Source organism: Lineus longissimus, chromosome 15 (genome assembly GCF_910592395.1).
Source record: "Lineus longissimus chromosome 15, tnLinLong1.2, whole genome shotgun sequence".
NCBI classification, from domain to species: domain Eukaryota; kingdom Metazoa; phylum Nemertea; class Pilidiophora; order Heteronemertea; family Lineidae; genus Lineus; species Lineus longissimus.
This window is the reverse complement of record NC_088322.1, coordinates 7,723,891-7,743,680: the sequence shown is the minus strand read 5'-3', so window position 1 is coordinate 7,743,680 and position 19,790 is coordinate 7,723,891. Positions and strand designations below refer to the sequence as shown.

Sequence of the window (19,790 nt, the reverse complement as noted above, 5' to 3'; positions counted from 1 at the left end):
TACATCCGGATGTACAACTTCTGAAAATGATCCTAAGTTATAGCAGGAAAACTGAGGAAATACTATAAGCCACAACTGCTACTAAGTTGCATAGTCCGTCTGTCCTTCAGCCAGATGTATATACATGTAGGTCTACTCTCCACAAAAATTTAATCGACGATTTACTCCTCACATTATCATCCTAAGAGATGACCAATTCCACCGAAAATGAGTTTAGCATATTCTGTACACCCAACATTACCAATACTTCCTCCCACCATGAACAACTCGAAAAGAATTGCAATAAATATCCATCTTAATAACTTAATTAGTCCTGCGCTGACGAATCACTCAATCACTCCAAACACCAATCCCAGACGCTTTCAAAAATGATTATTATTGGTTATTGGAGCATATGATTTTGTGCCGTAATTGAGTCCCACCTGTTTTTCTAGCCCACAGAACATAAATAAATGGGTCCGATGATGAGTCACACCACGGTTTTCAATCTAGAGTAGCAGTATATACTACTGGGTATGCAAAAAAACTCTTTCTGTCCCAAAATTTGAATCGTATGGTATTTTGCACTGTGATTGAGTCCCCACCAGTTTTCAGTGTCTCATTTATGTAAACTGTATAAAGACTATCGAGGATGGCATACCTTGATCTTCAACCAGGAGTAGTGGCAGTAGGCACTACTTGTTGTGCAAAAAAACTTTGTCGAGTTCAAAGGTTGAATAACGTTAATTTGAATTTCATGAATCAATATCCATCATGAACTAGAAGCATCAAGAACTTTTGCTGTGAAAGCACATCTTGTTCTATTTTCTATTTTTTTTCCATAACAGCTCCTTTGAAAGTGCATGTTGTATTTTGACCCTCCTAGTAGTTACTCAGTATTAGCTCAAACTAGTTGCTTCAGATACAGAAACACTAGTGCTAACATTAGCATGAATCAATATCAGGAATCTGCAGGGAGTGAATGGAGTAACAGTTTTACTCTGGAGACCCAACTACATCATTGTACATTACTTGATTATATACAGCACAGGACCTTTAGCATGATAGCATGATGATAACTCTCATAAAATGGATGTAAATATTCTAAATATTTCCAGATTGGGAAAATACCATATTTAACTCTGAGTTAAACCTACAGTGGAAGAGGAAGGACGCCACAAGCAGGGGGACCTCATCTCAGGAAAACAAACTTGAAATGATGCGACACTTTTGTCGACTAAGGTACTTTTTTCCGACTAAGCGACATGTCTCAACAACAAATGATGCATCATTCACTAAGTGGAGTCTCTAATCGTCCATGATTTCAAGTCTGTCAATTCGTTTTCATATCAGAGGTCACTGAGGAGGACAGGAAAACTCCACGTCAACTGACGCAAAGATGAAAAAGAAGAAACACAATCCATGAAAATGCTGAAACCAAATAACAAGCCAAACCTCCAAGTTGCCTGTAATATCCGAATAGCCAAAGAACAATCCTAATCTCAAAGGTGCCTGTGATACCCGGACAGCAAAAGAACAATCCTAATCTCAAAGGTGCCTGTAATATCCTGACAGCCAAAGAACAATCCTAATCTCAAAGGTGCCTGTAATATCCTGACAGCCAAAGAACAATCCTAATCTCAAAGGTGCCTGTGATACCCGGACAGCCAAAGAACAATCCTAATCTCAAAGGTGCCTGTGATACCCGGACAGCCAAAGCACAATCCTAAGCTCAAGGGTGTCTGTAATATCCGGACAGCAAAAAAACAATCCTCACCTCCAAGTCAACTGTATTATCCAGACAGCCAAAGAACAATCCTAATCTCAAAGGTGCCTGTATTATCCAGACAGCCAAAGAACAATCTTAATCTCAAAGTTGTCTGTAATATTCGGACAGCCAAAAACAATCCTCACCTCCAAGTCAACTGTATCATCCAGACAGCCAAAGAACAATCCTAATCTCAAAGGTGCCTTTAATCTCCGGACAACCAAAGAACAATCCTAACCTCCAAGTCGAGTGAACTGTAATATCCAGACAGTTGTCAGGTCCAAATGCAAGTCCAAAACCTCAACGAGTCCATTTGCTCAGACGAATGTTTGAACATGCTTCCGTGATGATGTCAATTGCTGACGTCCAGAGTTGCCTTGAATGTCCCCAGTGGGTCATCACAACCAGTAGTCATGGCACGTCAGATCGAAATGTAAACTTGGGCGATAAACACCGGTGAAATGAGGCAGAGTTGATTGGGTTAATGGGTGGCAATTATTATCAAAACATTTCATGAATGGATGAATAGTGGCATCATCATCAGGACATCCTGGCCTGGATAGTTTTATTGCTCGGTTTATGGTTATGTCATGTGATGACCGTACTGCGCTGGTCAGAAGTCATCCCTTAGCTAGCTGCAACCTTATTAACTTTTGAGGCCACAACTCTCAGTCCCAACTGCACAAGAGATTGTCCATGAGCCTGCGAACAAAGACCAGGAAAAAAACATTAAAAAAAATTCTTAATTCCGTAATGTCCAAATAATCACTTGCTGTACCATTTCCATGTGATTCGGGAGTCCAACAATAGCTTGCCGCTTTTGTTGAAGACCCAAAGACAGCCTTCCTGGTGCCGAAAAATTGTGTTTTCAGGTCAATTTAACTTCCACTTAAGTGAAAAATCTAGTTTTGCGTGACGTCACAAGAGACATGTTATATATTGATCATCACGTAACTCATGACATCACGCGACACTCGATTTTTGTCATGTGATTGGGAGGTTATAAGACCCGATTTTCTGGCACCACAAGCCATGTTGTCATGTCATGAACAAAAGTGGCAAGTCAAGTACATGTAGTGAAAAGAACCATTAGAAGTCAAAACTTTCTGTTTTTATGTTAATAATGGAATTATTTGTTTTACATAATTGGTGACCATTACTCAAGGCATGCGATGTTTTCAGTATTATTACTAGATAATGATGTATTGATAATGCTGGTCAATCAAAACTTAAATTATCCTAGGCTGTGTTTGCACATGATGCGACTCTTAACTGAAAATCGGACACTGTTAGAATTTCCTGGCCAAAATAGTGCGATACGAAGAACTAGAAACCATAGTTGTACACATCCTCACCGCAAGCAGCACGGGCAGAAGTGCTGATGATCCTTTAACTATAAACTGTGCATGCTGATGACACTCTTCAAACCTCCCCTTTTTCCCAAACGAGATTGTAAATAAATGTTTTGTAACCAAAAACTTACACAATGAATAATTGGGTCAACGTTTCAGTCCGTAAATACCTCTGCCGTTTGTTAAAAACTTTAAAATTTGTAATTGAATTCGAAACTTTCCAATTGTGTAGATCAAATTGAATATAAATTTTAACATTGCCATTGCATAGACAGATATACCAATTTTTTTATACCAGGTTTCAGCAAAGTTCCATGCATGATAACTGCACTTCAACATTGTCCATGAATAGATACGAACTGCATACCCCTTTAAATTCCAATGTCAAGAAATTCAAAACCTCACCTATTTGAACTGCCCTCGTCATCGGCAAGATTTGGAATTTCTCATTTCTGTTATGAATAGTCAATGGGGGTGAAGTGTCTTGAAGGTGTCCGTTACAATTAGGAAGGCAGCCAGAAATTATGTAGAAAATGTTTCAAGGAGTTTGCAGTTATTGAAAAGTTATCAGGTAGCTTGTTAGAAAATGATATCTATGAATTTCTAAGTGTGAATGATTCATGCGGAGTACTTGTGTTTGTGCGATCTTATCAGAAAGTCACTCACAGACCACAGAAGATGCACTTCCGAATTTGTAGTGGTCAGTTAGTGAGACTAGCTGTTCGGACCTCACCACTAGCTTTAGGCTGTTTTAGCAGTATAACCCAGCACATGTTATAACCAGTAGGGCAGGGTCATGTAATGATCTGCGGGGCAGCTATGGGACCGAACCCTAGTTCCTAAAAAAACGTGTCGGCCTATTTGAAGGCCGCCCATCAGGCCAAGTTTGACCAAATGGTATGCTATTTGCATTTTTCGAGATCTGGACAGCATACTACAATATGATCCATAATCATTTCACCAGGGCTTGCTTCCATAATGAACATTCAGCATTCCGCTGCAAAATGCAGGTACACTCCCGATTAATTTTCAAAAGCTGATTGCAATTTAACACCGGAAGTGACCAAAAGCCATGATTGCAATTAATTACATGAAAACATTACACTCCGGCAATCAGCCATCATGATAAATGGGAGATAATTTACCACTGCAGCCAAACAAAAAATATCTAATTGTAGCAAATGTCACGAGTGTAAATTTACATGTACATGCACAAACAGATGCTAGTTATCTTATTTATTAAAGGTTCAAGAGTTTCACTTAGAAATTTAGAGTTAAATGCAAGGCAATTTTGGTGGATGAATCAACTCTGGCCCTGCCGAACCGGTACTAAGAACCACAGTCCAACCCATCCTGACTTGCTGCTTTTGGACCAGCCCGTAATTCACAAGCATACTGAGGGCCTTTGCAGTTGGTTGGAAACTTTTTTCACCATCCCTCTAAGCCATTGTCACATCCAGCCGTCTCGCATCACCACCATGATACTCTGATGAACAGCAAATAGCTATCAGGGGATGGCCAGACCAAAGCGCCCGTGACTCAAGGTGACCTTCCTGCTGGACAAACTATCACTTTCACAGCAGAGTGAGTAACCCCAAATGAGATATCCAATCAGACATACATGCACGCCAAGGACCATTATCAGTGACCTGGACTCGGCCATCCGAACATAAATTGTCTGCTAATTGGTGGATATAATTACGAGGAAAAATTGACAAAATCGTTAATCGCTGTGGTCATATTTCACGATAATTTCTTAATGAGGGGCTTCGAAATCTGATATGTCGGGTTGAGTGGGGGACAATTCAATAGCAGATATAGATTTTGTTCACGTGCTAGAAAAAATGTCCTATTTCTGTATTTGAAGAACACGGGGAACACAGCCTGCGGGTTGTTGCTAGATTTTTGGTCTTGGAGTGGGGCAAAAGGCACTCCGAGAGGTAGGGAGAATGACACTTTTTGAAATATTTCAGCCAAAATCTGATAGCTATGCCCCCGGCATCCTCTTCGAATCATTTTCGTTCTCATATTTTGCTTTTGGTGGATAGTGCTTATTGCTGCTGATTCACAGTGCCTCTCGTATTAAAACGATAGCCCTGAAAATGTAAACAAGTGACTCTGCTCCCAGATTCGATTGGCCACTACCTCTTTGTGTAAAATGGAAATGCTTGTTTTATAAAACACAATAGAGAAGGGCGAGTGTAACTTTCTACTGTAAATCCCTTTATTTTCGTGAGCCAAATATTTTTTACGATTTTTGCAAATTTTAGGGGTGCAAAAATGTTTAACATTTATCATTGAAAAATGATTTCGTCATTTGAAATGCACCCATTCGAGGAAATAAGTGGACGAGAAAATCTGAAAATGATCTTTTTCACCAACATATCGGGCCTCGAAAGTTACAGAGTTCACAGTATTAGCTCCCCTGCTTCCTCTCTGATGCTACATGTATGGCCCTGGTGTTATGCCCAGACATCTGGGCGTTTATCACGACATGCTTCAAGGGGCAAGTAGGCCTATGATGAGAACCAATCAAACTATTGTAAACAAGGCATGTGTCATAAAGTTTGAACTTTTGGTCAGACATGAAAGTCTATAGACATTTATCAAACTGGTATTATAATGATAAATGTCTACAGGGCCAAGTGAGAAAATGTGAGGTTGTTGATCATATTGGCAAACATTTAAAATTGTCTACATCCATTGTGTGGAACTGAGGTTCGGACTGCCAAGCTTACAGAGATCAAGCTTGCTCATATTTCTATGTTTATCTGGCAGATTAACCAAGCCATTAGTTTTGGTTTTCTTGAATGAAAGTAGTTTGAATTAAAATAGTTTGAGATTTTTCTAAAGTTAACCGTAACATAGGAAAGGTGGTAAAAAATGAAAGCCTACCTCACCCTACATGTAAAAAACACAAAACAATTCAACCCTATTGCATTAAGACTGGCCCAACCAGCCAGCTGTCACCTTTTACATCCATATAAATCAGCGCACAATCTGCTGGAATCCGGCTTCATGCGTTTAAATTACTCTCTCAACACCAACAATTGTGTTCTTGTGATACTTTGAGGGTAAAGCGAGAAGGCACACATGGCTAGCATTGTGGCTATCTGCAAATTTACATATATTCTTGTAAATGAAGGAGGGTCGATGATGATGATGATGATGATGATGATGGTGGTGAAGATGGTGAAATTAATTCGGTATAGATAATGAATTGGTACAAACTTACCCGAAAATATTTGTTAACGTTATTGCAAATGTCCACCCTACAATCCATAGTGAGGTCACGCAGATGATCCCAAAATTTACGTAAAAATGCAAAATTCACAGACGAGTATACACGTAAGAACTGTTAAAAGTCTCCAATGATATTTGAATGTTTCCAATGCCAATCTCTTGCTTGTTTTGCAATGGTATAAGGCAGACACAACACTTTCATTTAAAGGTCCCTAACAATAGTCCAATCCTGAATGTGCCTCAGAAAGCCAGTCCCCTCAATCTATATCCTTAGGTTTATCCTAAGGCAAACACTGTACTTCCCTACCAAACGACCTCAACGGATAGTCTGCTATCTTCTGTGATATTCTCAATCTGTGGCAATCACAGCATTGCCACCTTAACCAGTCTCAACTGATAGTCCAATATCGTATATATTACGGGTTGGCAGCTGGTCTCCTTAATCTATGTCCTCTTGCGTATTTTGCAATGCCTTCAAACGTGAACAGTGTGTCGACACTAAATGGCCCCCACTTCTAGTCCAATGTCTTAGACCTTATGGAAAGCAGCTGGTCTCCTCAATCTATGTCCTCTTGCTTATTTTGCAATGCCTTCAGTCCAACAGCTTGTCCACACTAAATAGCCTCAACTGGTACCAAATAGCTTTTATGCTGTGGCAAGATAATTTCTTCAATTTGTGGCAAATGACATGAGGCCAATATGTCCTTCAGCAAGATGGTCTCCGTAATTCGTGACCAAACAAACCCCATTCATGAGACAACGAGTCTGAGTTGAAATAAGGGATGAACACTGTCTCCACCGATAATGATACGTTATCTAACTGTCTCCACCAGGAAAAACAATCGTCCCTTCTGAGGTTGTTAAATGTTTAACAATGATTTAGGTGAAACATTGTCTTGTTGTCAACCATGGAACTGATTCAAGATAAGGCAGATCAGAGAGTAAATTGAGCAGGCTGGTTTTGGAAATCTTCTGCAGGCATGCAATTATAGAGTCTGCTGGTGGTTCTCAGCTGTGGCAGGAAAGAACTGACACTGACTGCTTTTTGCATTCGCTCCTCCTGTTCGGAACTGATGCAAGCTAAAGTTAATGTCAAAACTCGCAACCAGGCACGGAAATATTGAGAAATTGTCAACATGTCAAAGGAATGCCGTTAGAACAGTTTTCAATCTACACCCTGGAAAAAATGTCCAACCCTGTAGTATGGTGACGGATTAAGGTAGAGCTTTATTGAGACCGAAGACTTTTACCACAGATATTAAAAGCACATAATAAAATCCGTAGTCCTTTGGCTACATTGTCCAACAAATCTTGTACCACACCGGCAAAAGTTGTCCAAATGTGTGCGCAGTTACAATTCTTATATAAGAACAAGATGCAAGTGCAGGTTAGAAATCAAAATCACGAACACCGTCCAGACGAAACGATTTATACCATCTGTTACATTCTCGAGCAAGCACTTACATAAATGGGTCTGACGCATTCTGTTTCCGCAGCCAATGCCAATACAGAGATGACCAGGAAAATCCATATAATCTGTTGCATAAAAGTCTAAAGAAATCTCGCAAACAAAACAAATGATGTTATTTGTTCTGTGCAGGATGGTGAAGACAGTTCATCCAGGGGTCGTTCGAGTTATTATACAAGTAACAACAAGTGGTATATAAGATTATTTTATTTTGCTGAAAACAAACAAAAAGCATGTTTCTTCCATGTACTGCACCAAGAATACATAAAGACTTGATTCTTTATTAATTCTTGACTGCACTTAGGTCGGAAGTGGAATGTAACAAAATCCCTACAAAGAGGGAAAACACTGGAAGAAGAAGAAGAAAAAAAGAAGAAGATTGTGATGAGCCAGGAATCTTGACAGTCAACATATTGAGCTTAGAGCTGAGAGACGACTGGGAGTGTATTAGCACTATAAAGAAACTGTTTTGTGATGCTGTGGCAGCTCGACACCCTTCTGTTACAGATACTCTGCTTTCATCTATCTAAGATCATTAATTGGTGGCTTGATTACTATGAAATCGACACAAAGGCTAAGCTAGAACATGACGTCATGACCACAGTACAACTTTGTGTTGCCTTGCCTATCCAAACGGAACATTTGGAATGAGATCCAACATCCTTGAGCATAATTTCAGCCGTTTCTTGAATATCAAACATCGGTCTTAGATCAGTGAAACTAGAGTATGTTCAGAGTACAACACTCACTGCAACTTGATGTCAACTTTGCCACCCAATAGCTTGTTTGTTAAAGAAAACTATTCGTGCCTTGGAGTTCGCACGGTGACATTGGTACAAATTTGAAAGAAATGAATGCACAAGTTTGTAAAAATGTGTTAAAAGTGCAACAAAAATACGATCGAGGCATCCAACATTGAAAATTAGTGTGAACAGATGCAGCAAGAATTGGGGACTTTTTGTATTCACTATTATTTTGGTGAGTGACGTCTGACTAATGCATCAGATGAAAAGAAATCACTGTTTTGTGTACATTGAATAACATGTTTTTATTAATGCTGTTGGCAAAAGTCTCCATCGATGAATCTATGACGAGGGATTTATCATCGATGATTCTATCATGGATCTACAGTCGTATGGGCCCATCATTGATTCTATATGATGGCATTCATTAGAATTTCTATTGGGCCATCAAAGAATTGGTGAACGACAATGACAACAACGCAGATGCCAATGACGACGGATGACGGATAACGGACATGACATGATACATATTCTCATCCGTTGACCATGTGAGCTAACGCTGACTTTTAGAGTTGGGCAAATCATATGAACCAACTGTTGAGCTTTTTGTTACTAAAGCTGGGGAACTCAACCATTCTGTCTATCGACATGACCCCTCCTCCTGGTGTGTGGGGCATAAAAACATTTATTACATAACTAAAGACGGACCAGACGTCAAGATACTTGTACCTCTCGTAACGCCATTCATGAGTAATTGCCCCATCCTCAATCACTAAATGCCACACACCAGACGTTATCGTTTCTGTTTTTTTTTTAAAATCAATGTTACATTGGTCCATGGGTCATGTCCAGACAGCAGTGAATAATCAGCAGGGAGCTTATTGGAGAATGTCCAATTTCTCCTCATGTGTGAGTGAGACATGTTATGCCAATTTGTATGATAAAAACATGGGTTCATGCGTACTGTCCTAGTCTTAAGTACTTGTTCAGTGATATACATTGTAGCAGTGATATTTTAACTTTGACAATTTTTGAGGATTTTTTGTGAATTTTTGAAATGCCATACAAGACATCCACAAACCAAGTTACAATTTTCGAGACTGAATGTCGAGCAAATTCATTGTTGACGGACGACAACGACGACATATGATGGATAACGGACAAGACGTGATGACATATTCTCATCCACGTGAGCTAAAAATGGCTGCAAAGTTTGGAATTTAACTGGAAAGGCATGGAAATATTTCATCATAGAAGTTTTACTGTTAAACTGAATGTTCTGGAATTTGGAGGACAGGCCAGTCATTATATGAGCAACACCATGGTGTGGCCAACTCCATTTTGAACTGAATTTATGACATGAAATCACGTTTTACTATGAAACTCTTCATATGACAATTCCACAAATACGATCTTACTCACCCCAAAACTCAACGTTCGTTTTGGTGAAAACCGCTCGTAACATCCCTCCGATTTCGGTCGCCGCGGTATATCCGGTTGCGGTATCGTCCCTACGCCAGTTTCGAAGTCGATATTTGCCAAGAGCATGTCCCCAGTTGAGTAGTGTCTCTTGACTGGCGTGTGTTTCTTTAACTGACTGGCAAGACCTGCAAAAGAAAAAATCCATGAGACACATTAAACGCAAACAAAAAACCGTCAGTGAAAGTTCCTCAACTGAAGTGGAACCTCCCTAAGCAGACACCTCTCTACTAAGGACAGTAGTTTCGGTCCCAAATTGGTGGTCACCAATCAATTTTACCTCTCTAATCAGGACACCCCGCAATAAGGACAGCAGTCAGTCCCAAAGGTCTCCTTAATAGAGATACCTTATCAATTATCTTTTCTGAGCTCTTAGGGATTGTGCACAAATATCAAGTTGTTTCGCAACGTGTTGTAGCATAAGGTCAGGTGGTACAATTATGGCCCCTGTACAATTATACAGTTGTTTCTACTGTAGGGGCTATAATTGTACCACTTTACCTTACACGTTGTAAGTGTTTTATGGGATTAGGGCTGAGGGTCAAACCGAATCTCAACAACCTGTCTTAGATGGGTGATACTAGAGTACATATCTCCCTCGCATACTCACAGGCAGCACCTTCTAATCTGTCGAGGCCCTCGCCTTGACTCCGTCCTTGAATTTGTCGATTGCCATCATGGAGGCCATTGGTGTCGTAGAATACGAAGCTGTCGTCTTTTGGCGGGTGACCATTAGTTGTAGGGAATTCGTCGCTCTGAAAGTAGGAATAACCAGTGTCAGTGAAGAAAGTACAGGCATACACAATTTTGTTCCTGAGGATGCATTTGGAGGTTGACTTTGAATGGCATTCGTCGCCAATGTGCATAATATTTCCTACTTCTTAGATCTCGAAAAGCGGGTCTTAGATTGGTGAAACTAGAGTACATAACTTTTGACTCTCACCGTACACTCAATCTAGCACAAGTAACTCAGTCTGTCCAATCGAGTGTGTCAACTAAAGTACCACACTCCAGACAGCCATAATCGATACAGGATCTTGTCATAAACCTGATGAATATCGATTATACATGTACATGTAGCACACTCCTGCCACACATTTCCTAATCGATACACCATCCTGATGTAACCCCAATGCATATGAATTGATAATACGTATCGATACATATATTTACATATGTTTACATATATTTACATATATTTACATAGAAATACTGAAAAGACCAATAGATTGTTGATTCACACTTTCTGGTTCCAAGTACAATGTATCCATTTGAGGGTAAAGTGAAAGTTCTTCATTTCTATAGCACTTTTCCATGTCAAAACTGGTCAAAGTGCTTGCAGCGTCCTAGAGTGCTCCAGGGATGTTAAAGAGCAGCAACCAAAAGCATACGCTTAACCACTGAACTCTCATGTGGAAAGACCAAAGTGCCTCGAACAGGATTCGAACCCACAACCACTCTATCAGAAGTCCTGCACTCACTTGGCCACCACACTCCCTATGTACCTCAAGAAACCATTAAATGCAGAGAAATGCAAGGTAAATTGGTACAACCATAGCCCCTTTCATGTCGAAAACAGCTGACAGTACATGCTTTCAATTTCAACCACTTTGTACATTAAAATGCACAAAGTGGTTATAACTGTACCACCTTACCTTACCTTTGTATCTGCAGTACACATATGACCCACTCACTACTGTCCTCCAGATACCATAAGGAGTAATGTCCTCCGGTATCTGTCATGTTTACATAGTAACCACTCAAAAATTAATGACAGAAACCAAATCAGTGTTTTGATAACGCATATATTTGCATGGGATATTTGAGAGTGATAAAAGACGTCTCCTCAGGGACGATCCTCTCAGGCTCCATACAGTATCGCCCTACAACAAGGGGTGAAGAATCTGCTTTGGTTATAGTTTGGAGTAAAATGGATTATACTAGTTTCAAGTAAAATGTATTCCCAAGAAGTTTTCTTTGCAGAAGTGGAATGACATCTTACTGTGGTCACATACAGTACAGGTCACAACTGACATGCCTTCCACGTAGCATATGCCCATATCACGTGTAGGCTGCCTGCTTTGTTGGAAATTGACCATACTGGTCTCTAGAACAATGCAGTGAGTGCAAACGATATCACACGATATCTCGCAGCATGTATTGCAGGAAAGGTACATGTAGGTGATACGCGAATGAAGTATGTCAATTGTGATTGGTACTGTACGACTGAAACAGTTAACTTGCAAGCAATCACCACATTGCCTCTGGGTTTATCATACTGACAGAAGCCATGTGATTGCCTCATAATGCTCGGCTAAGTGGTCCTGATAGAGATGCCTAATTTCTGGCAAACTCTCGCCACATTGATTCAAGATTAAAGACTAATGGCAGGCAATAGATTTTCTGTTTCAAACCATGTCCTTATACATTTTTGATAATATTTGAGTAAATGGTGTCATTTATAGTCTCCCTGCTCTTATTGTGCTCTACTTGGCATATATTACTGAAGTTTTAGAAATTCAATAATGAAACATAAACAACATTAATTTTACTAATAGACAGTTTCAGGGGCCAGGGTTTGAAAAGATGCATCAAAAAGTGAAATGCTTAGGAGAATTTTTAGGCATGTTTTTGGATGTATCCAATAACCACCCACTCAAAAGTGTAATCATTCTACTTATTCATTCCTCTTCTGCCTTTTCTTCTCCTTCTTCTTCTTCCAATTAAGTGATTAACCTCACTAACGGAGAATAGTCACACTGGCATTCTGACAGATAACAGATTGAGTTCTAATTTTGACACAGGCATTTACCTGAGGAATGATCACACTCAAACTACATCTTGGAGAGAATTTACCAAAGTCAACTCAGGACACAGCTCTCTGACAATTTTCAAATGTGAAAGCCTGATGTTTCCGCTCCTTAAAATTTTAAATTGATCATTTGAGAAAGGTCCAGGTGCTTCATACGATCTTTATTGCCGATGGGGCTGTTAAATCTGGCCTTGCAGTTGGACAGAGACATCGTAAGTAGGAAGTGAGGTGTTAATGACCAGCGATTATCACACCATTAGCAGAGGAGAGGAGCCATCGATTATTTAAATTTTTTTTAAAGATCACTCAAGACTCACCTTTTTATTGAAGCTTTTGGGTAATTGTTTTATCTCTCCTTTTTATGCATGTACAAAATGGTTTTATCTCTGTAAAGCGCCGCTGACAATTTATTTTTAAGCGGCGCTATATAAATTTTTATTATTATTATTATTAGTAACACATGTAGTTTGGCAGGAATTAGTAATTAGAATGAACTTGTGTATTTACATGAATTCCCATAAATCTATCGTCAATTTCAAACGATTTTCTAAAATGAGGCAGACGCGTGCCCAAGGCCAATGTGCGCTCCTTGTCTTGACGCCAAAATTGAAAGAGTGAATTTAAGATGCAGGAAGTGTGCTGATTGGCAACGAGGTAGACAGGATTTCGATTATTTTATGAGAGCAAATCCTCTCTTCTTTTGACTAATCAGCAATCGTCAACATCATCACACGCCACCCAATGGTATTGTTTTGCATGACCTTTAAATTTGCCCCAGTCACAAACCAATCCACAATTTACATTCTAGAAACAGAGGGTTAACAGCATAAGGCGGTAAAATATGGCAATTCCTACAAGGCTAATACAAGACCACTCAAAACACGTCAGCCTCAAGAGTATTTTAAGCACAAAATAATCGCCTAATGCAACCCATTTTACAAGCCAGACGGACCGCAAAACTTTTACGCTTGGATGTTTTTTTCTCAGGTTGCCATGACGATGTACTACCCGACCTTTGTTTCTGATGGCAACGTCCCAATTCTAACAGTTGTCGTGACGATGACGGCAACTTCCTGCACAGATGCCGGGAAGGAAATTAAATGATTTAGTTCATTCATTGGTTCGTAGGCGGCAGCACCAGTAAGTGGCGATGAAGGAGTTTGTGTGGGTGGGAGTCTGACATTTGTCCTTACCAGGTGAACTGGAGGGTACAATGGGCCAACCGGAGGATTATAACCCAGCTTAGAACCCTGCCTATGCATCCTAGTACATATTGTGCATCGACTGTTCAACTGCCTTTCTCTATAGGAAAAGCGGAGGAGAAGAACTTGCCTTGTTCCTCATCCTATTTTCCCCGAGGTCACCAAGCATTCTTCCTGCAACATCTTGGAAACAGACATGATGTCATCCACCTGGCTGGTAAATGGTACGTGATTTTATCACAAGGTGTGCACCACACTTTTGTTAGTCAGTAATTGGCTCAGTGATATGTCAGGCTTAAGCAGGGGTCATGGTAGGAACATCTGACTGGCCTCCTCATAACTATCATTCAGCTGAGCTATTGCTATTTCATTTTGTGACCAAGTAGGCTGACTACAGTCTTCAGTACAGCCATCTATTGGTTCATATCTAAACTGAGTTGTCACTGTTTCCATGTTGAAGATGGGCTTGTGGGTGTTTCATCAAGGACAGGGCGGATCCAGGAGTCGGAAAAGGAAGTTGACTGTCTTTTGGGTGCCACCTGGTGTTTCGGAATTTCATGGTCAATTTCAAAGACTTTTCATGATATAGGGGGATGCGTGAGTCTGGTGCTTTGGTCTGCGCCTGACTTTTTTTCACATGTATTTGGCATCCTCTAGAGTGGCCTGGGCTGGGAAGCTGACCAAAACATCTTTGTTACAGCCTTCGATTGGTTCATATAAATTGTTACAGTTTTCCTTCAAAAATATCTACAGTCCTGTCAGGAAAATGCGTTAGGATTAGTGAAGAGAGCACAAGAAAACGATTTCACACCTTCGATTTGTGTGAGTCATTTAACGCTCGTAGCAGAAGTCGATTCGGACTACGCAGAGAAACTATCTTTATAGAAGTGATGTTAACCCTACAGTAAGATCAGTGGCAGTACATGTAGTTAGTTAGCATAGTTAGAGCACCGGGCTTAAAATCCAGAGGTTGTGGGTTTGACACACAGAGGGATCAACGCTGAGACCTTGAGCAAGGCACTTCAATCCAGTTTGCTTCTCTCCACCCAGGAGTGAATGGGTACCTCGCTAGCAAAGTTAGATATGAATGTTGAGTTCTTGGGCTGTGAGGCAGCAGGACAGTATACTCCCCAAGGAGTCAAGCTTGGACAGGAAAGGTCTACTTTTAGTTAGAGCTTTCCTGTTAATTGGAGCTTTCCTGTTTTAAAAGACTGGATGACAGACATAAACTATATTGGGAGCTAGGGTCCGGTATCTTTGTCGCTAGAGGGAACATTGTCCATTATTGGTGGCGTGCTGCCATATATTACGCAACAAGTGTGGCACTTTTCAAATTGAATTGAATGCGCAGGCCTAGTGTGGCGCCTCGATTTTAAGAGCGGTTTCACCAAATCATTACCCTGCGACAGCGCTCATTGGAAAACATTTGAAAGTTGACTTCAGCGTGAGCGCTGCATCAGAGCAAACAACTCCATTCTCAGTCACTTTAATGTAACATCTAATCAATTGCGGACAAAACCTTTTTCTAGTCCTGTTTAAATCCAGACATCATGTTTAAATCTAGACATGAACAAGTGAAATCAGTGCCAACCATTGGCGGTTTATGACACTAAACACGCACGAGACGGTTTGACCTTTTTTATCATATCTCAAGAAGACGAGTTGACTCTACGTGGACAATCATCTTACCTCGTTCTCATTCTCGTGTATCGTATCCTCCTTAGAAAATGCTGCAAAAATAAAAAGACAAAATCATCAAACTATGCAATTAAATATCAAAACAGCGCCTCCTAGATATAAACGCTTTGAAATCTGCTTCTAAATGCACTTTATAGCGTTCAGGGAGATATCACTCGAAGTTGAAAGTCGCTGAGAAGTGATGACAACATGATATAATCACCTGGAAAGTGGAAGGAGGCAATTAAGAGCAAAACCTGAAATAAATTTGTTTAAAAGGCCATTCAAAACTTTAATTCTAAATTGAAATTGAAATTGTTCAATTAACACTTTCATGGCTGAACCATTTAGATCTTCGTGAATCAAAACACCCTTTTCCAACAGAGGATTCAATGTTAAAACAACACTCATACCATCTTCAGGGAAAGATAGGAACTAAAACAATTTCTTCAATAAAACCAAGTATAGTCTCTAATCTATACTTGATAAAACCAATAGTAAAACTTGACTTTTGGATTTTTTTGGGGGGGGGGCTGGAAAAGGGGGTTATTTTTGTAACGTTTTGAAATTTTCCCCCCAAAAAGACGGTGGAGAAATTTACCCTTGTCACCTGAAGCAAGGGATGTAATTTCGTAAAAGTATAGAACTTACTCATAGTCGGCGAATATACTAAAGAATCCTGTGATCCGACTGTACATCCAAACAGCAATGATCCCATATCCATGCTGAATGGACGGTATTTACGCTCAAAGATGGTCGACATCGTCAATACTCGGAACGGATATCCTCAGAATATAACGGAACATCCAAGTACAGTTGAGACTCGGCTCTATTAATGACACAGTCAGAACTAACAAGTGCTGTCCTTTATAGAGAGATATCCTGATTAAAGAGGTCAAATAACGAATTTGGGTCCAAAAATAGTGTTCATAGAGAAGGTGTCCTTGAATAGAGAGGTGTCACTATGGGAAGTTCCACTGTACATGTACCAAGCATTGGGAGTTGCAAGATACCTAGATGATAAGAGTACATCAGCACATTTATGGTCGAAGAATTCGAGTCACATTTGATGTAAACAACATCGGGCTGAACAAAGGTGTAACCTTTTAACTGAAAAACGAATTGTCAAAAAAATGGGATAGCTATCCTTTGAACGTGAACAAAATCCGTTTAAAGATTTTAAAGGAGCAAGACATGTCTGAATCAGTCGGGACTTTTAGATTCAAAGTGTGAAGTCCCACTCAAAGCATTTTCTAAGTGCCACTTCAATTCAAACTTAGATTGCTAAATGAAAGGGGAATTGTTATCTGATGAGATAGAGGTATCCTCTTAATATGACAATATGGCTGCCCCAAGATCCAGCAGAAAAGACGTTTAAAAGATGAAGTATATTTGGCCCCCTCAGGGCGGATAATTTTAATTGGAGTTCGATCCTAGAGCACTGAATCGGAGACGAGGAGTAAATTGCACATGATGTCACAGCCGTTTTTTGTCATTACGCTGAAGAGAATATTCTCACTTGATCTTTATGAAGTCGAATCCCTGTAGAGACAAGACCCCAACAGCACACATGCCTGAGACCATTGCCAAAGAAGATTCACATCCACAATCACAAGGGACCAGCGAATCGCAATTCAAATCTTCACGAGATATGTAGGCTAACACCAAACCAAATCAAATCAGAGTCGATCCGACCTCCATTGCGAGAAAACCTGAAAGGGTGATATCATACCAAAATCAGAGTCAATCCGACCTCCATCGCGAGAAAACCTGAAAGGGCGATATCATACCAAAATCAGAGTCAATCCGACCTCCATTGCGAGAAAACCTGAAAGGGCGATATCATACCAAAATCAGAGTCAATCCGACCTCCATCGCGAGAAAACCTGAAAGGGCGATATCATACCAAATTTGATACACCCTCAGAGCGTTGTACTGTACATACTTTATGAAGGAGGTTCACCTTGGGTCGAGATACAAACTACACACATATGTTCTACAAGGAGACATGCTCCTATCGGGAACTGGGTAATATAACACCGCCATTGTGAACATGACCACTAGATGCAACTTGGAGAGGAAAGTTCATAACCTGCAAAATTGAAAATCTATATCAGCCCACTGTATCAAGATGAGATACAGTCAACTAGCTGTAGACTATCCAAGATTTCGAGCTGCAATAATGTTAGTGATAAAGGGCATGTAGGAGGCAGGTCAGCCAATTGAAACCATGCATTGGTCAGCTTTAACTAGTTATATTCTCAGCCTAGCCCCAGCCCCCAGCTTTTAGTGGTAGCAACAGTTTTTAAGAAGGAGTAATCAACTTGCCTATAACCCCACACATCCATATGGTCATGTGCTTAAAGGGGTACGCCATTCGTAAGTATTTGTATATCAGTCTACACAACGGCAATGATGAAATTTGTTTAAACTTGGTATTCATAGTATTAGTATATCAGTCTACACAACGGCAATGTTGAAATTTATATTAAGTACGTATTTCCGCAATTGGACATTTTAATATTCAATTACAAATTCAAACTTTTTGATGAACAGCTTAGGCCTTTAAGGAAAGTATCAAATAAACTGTTGTTGATAAATGTACCCATATTGATTCAGACCAAAAGAATCAACGACCAAAGTTGGATCACAGGGCCTATTGGCTCTGTCCTATAGAATGCAATGACACTTGCGATTGCCTACATACATGTAGATGTACAGAGCAAGAACGAGTTTTAGAAGGCCAAAGACCAAGAGAGCACTATCTGCCATGCGACAAGGAACTGGCAATTGTGGAGTACATCCTGGGAAAATGTCCAAGATTGGTGACTGACAGGGAGGAGATTGGTCCTGAGGGACCTCGCCTACGCAACCAGATGTGGAGGCAAACAACAGCTCAAAAGGACAACTACATCATCAACAAAGATGCAAAGAAGAAGAGGAAGAAGAATACGTAATTTATGTCTAACCACTCCAATTCAAAAATGGCCACCCAGAATCATCAGTTGCCAAGAAGTAGACTTCATCTCAATCAATTACTATCCGAGTCCCACAGGCCCACTTTGTCAGGTACGCCACCATCTCTGATGATTCCGGGAAACCAAATACATCAATTTTGTATTCCGAGACCATAATTTGATTACCAGACCATGTTACCTTGGTTGGCTACTCATGGCTGCTTCGTTCTTGTGAGTCCCCGAGGCCTCTTTTATTAACTGATCGGGAATGCTGGCTGGTAGAGCCAATCTGGGGTCAGTGAAGCAAGTTGCTAAGGGGAAGCATCAAATTCAAGGCAGAAACTGAAATCCTGATCATATGGCGGACAGAGTTAATCGGAGGCAAAGAACTAAAACAGCAAAGGTACATTGTGTAAATCTTCAAATTCACGGCATAAATGGAAACCTGGTCATATGGTGGATAGCGCCATTTTGAGGCCAAAGAACCAACTTAGCAAAGGGCAAGCTTTGAATTGAAAGCAGAAATTGAAACCAGGTTGTATCACCGTGAATCATGGAGAGAGTGGACATTGTAAGTCACCACTGCACAGCTGAAGCAGAACTAGTCTCAACATGTTCCTTTGGTCAGCTACGTAGTGGGGGATTTTCCTCAGTGATGTTAGTCCCTGGCATCTCATAGATCAGAATATGCTATTAAGGACATAATCTGTGGCAGAAGAACCAAGTTGGCAAGTGTGAAAGTTACAGATTCGATAGAACTGAAAGAGGCACCAATAATTCGGAGGCAAGGCAAAAGAGTCATAACCAAACAATGTGGGTTCGATGACACATCATCACTCTTGACTTTGGGCAAATCAGAGTGACATATGTTTGAATAGAGAATGAGATGCCCCAACAAACTAGTAAGCCGACTGATTCTTTTGAACAAGGCTGCTGTGATGAGTATTAACCTTGGAGTATTTACCAAGATCTTCTGACAAATAGGGAAAATGCACAAAGTGATCCCTTCTCATCTCCAATCAAATGCTGGCATCTGCAAATTGCTATGGCAAAGATCAAGTAACACACTAAATCAGACGAAATCAGGTAGCACTATGGAGACAGAAAGAA

The 19,790-nt window shown here is 40.3% G+C and overlaps 1 protein-coding gene across 6 annotated transcripts in view; it reads right to left on the bottom strand.

Annotated features, from left to right (window-relative positions):
* Positions 1-19,790, bottom strand: part of LOC135499648 (cyclin-dependent kinase 14-like) — a 66,118-nt gene that overhangs the window by 18,175 nt on the left and 28,153 nt on the right. For 5 of the 6 annotated variants that reach the window (XM_064790528.1, XM_064790529.1, XM_064790530.1 and 2 more), the window contains 3 exons: positions 15,736-15,776; positions 10,643-10,787; positions 9,976-10,160 (listed from right to left, as the gene is read on the bottom strand). In XM_064790528.1, coding sequence (XP_064646598.1) covers positions 9,976-10,160; positions 10,643-10,787; positions 15,736-15,776 — 371 coding nt within the window. Of the gene's footprint in view, positions 1-9,975; positions 10,161-10,642; positions 10,788-15,735; positions 15,777-16,374; positions 16,388-19,790 lie in introns of those variants that run through there. The other variant, XM_064790532.1, reaches the window with a different exon arrangement.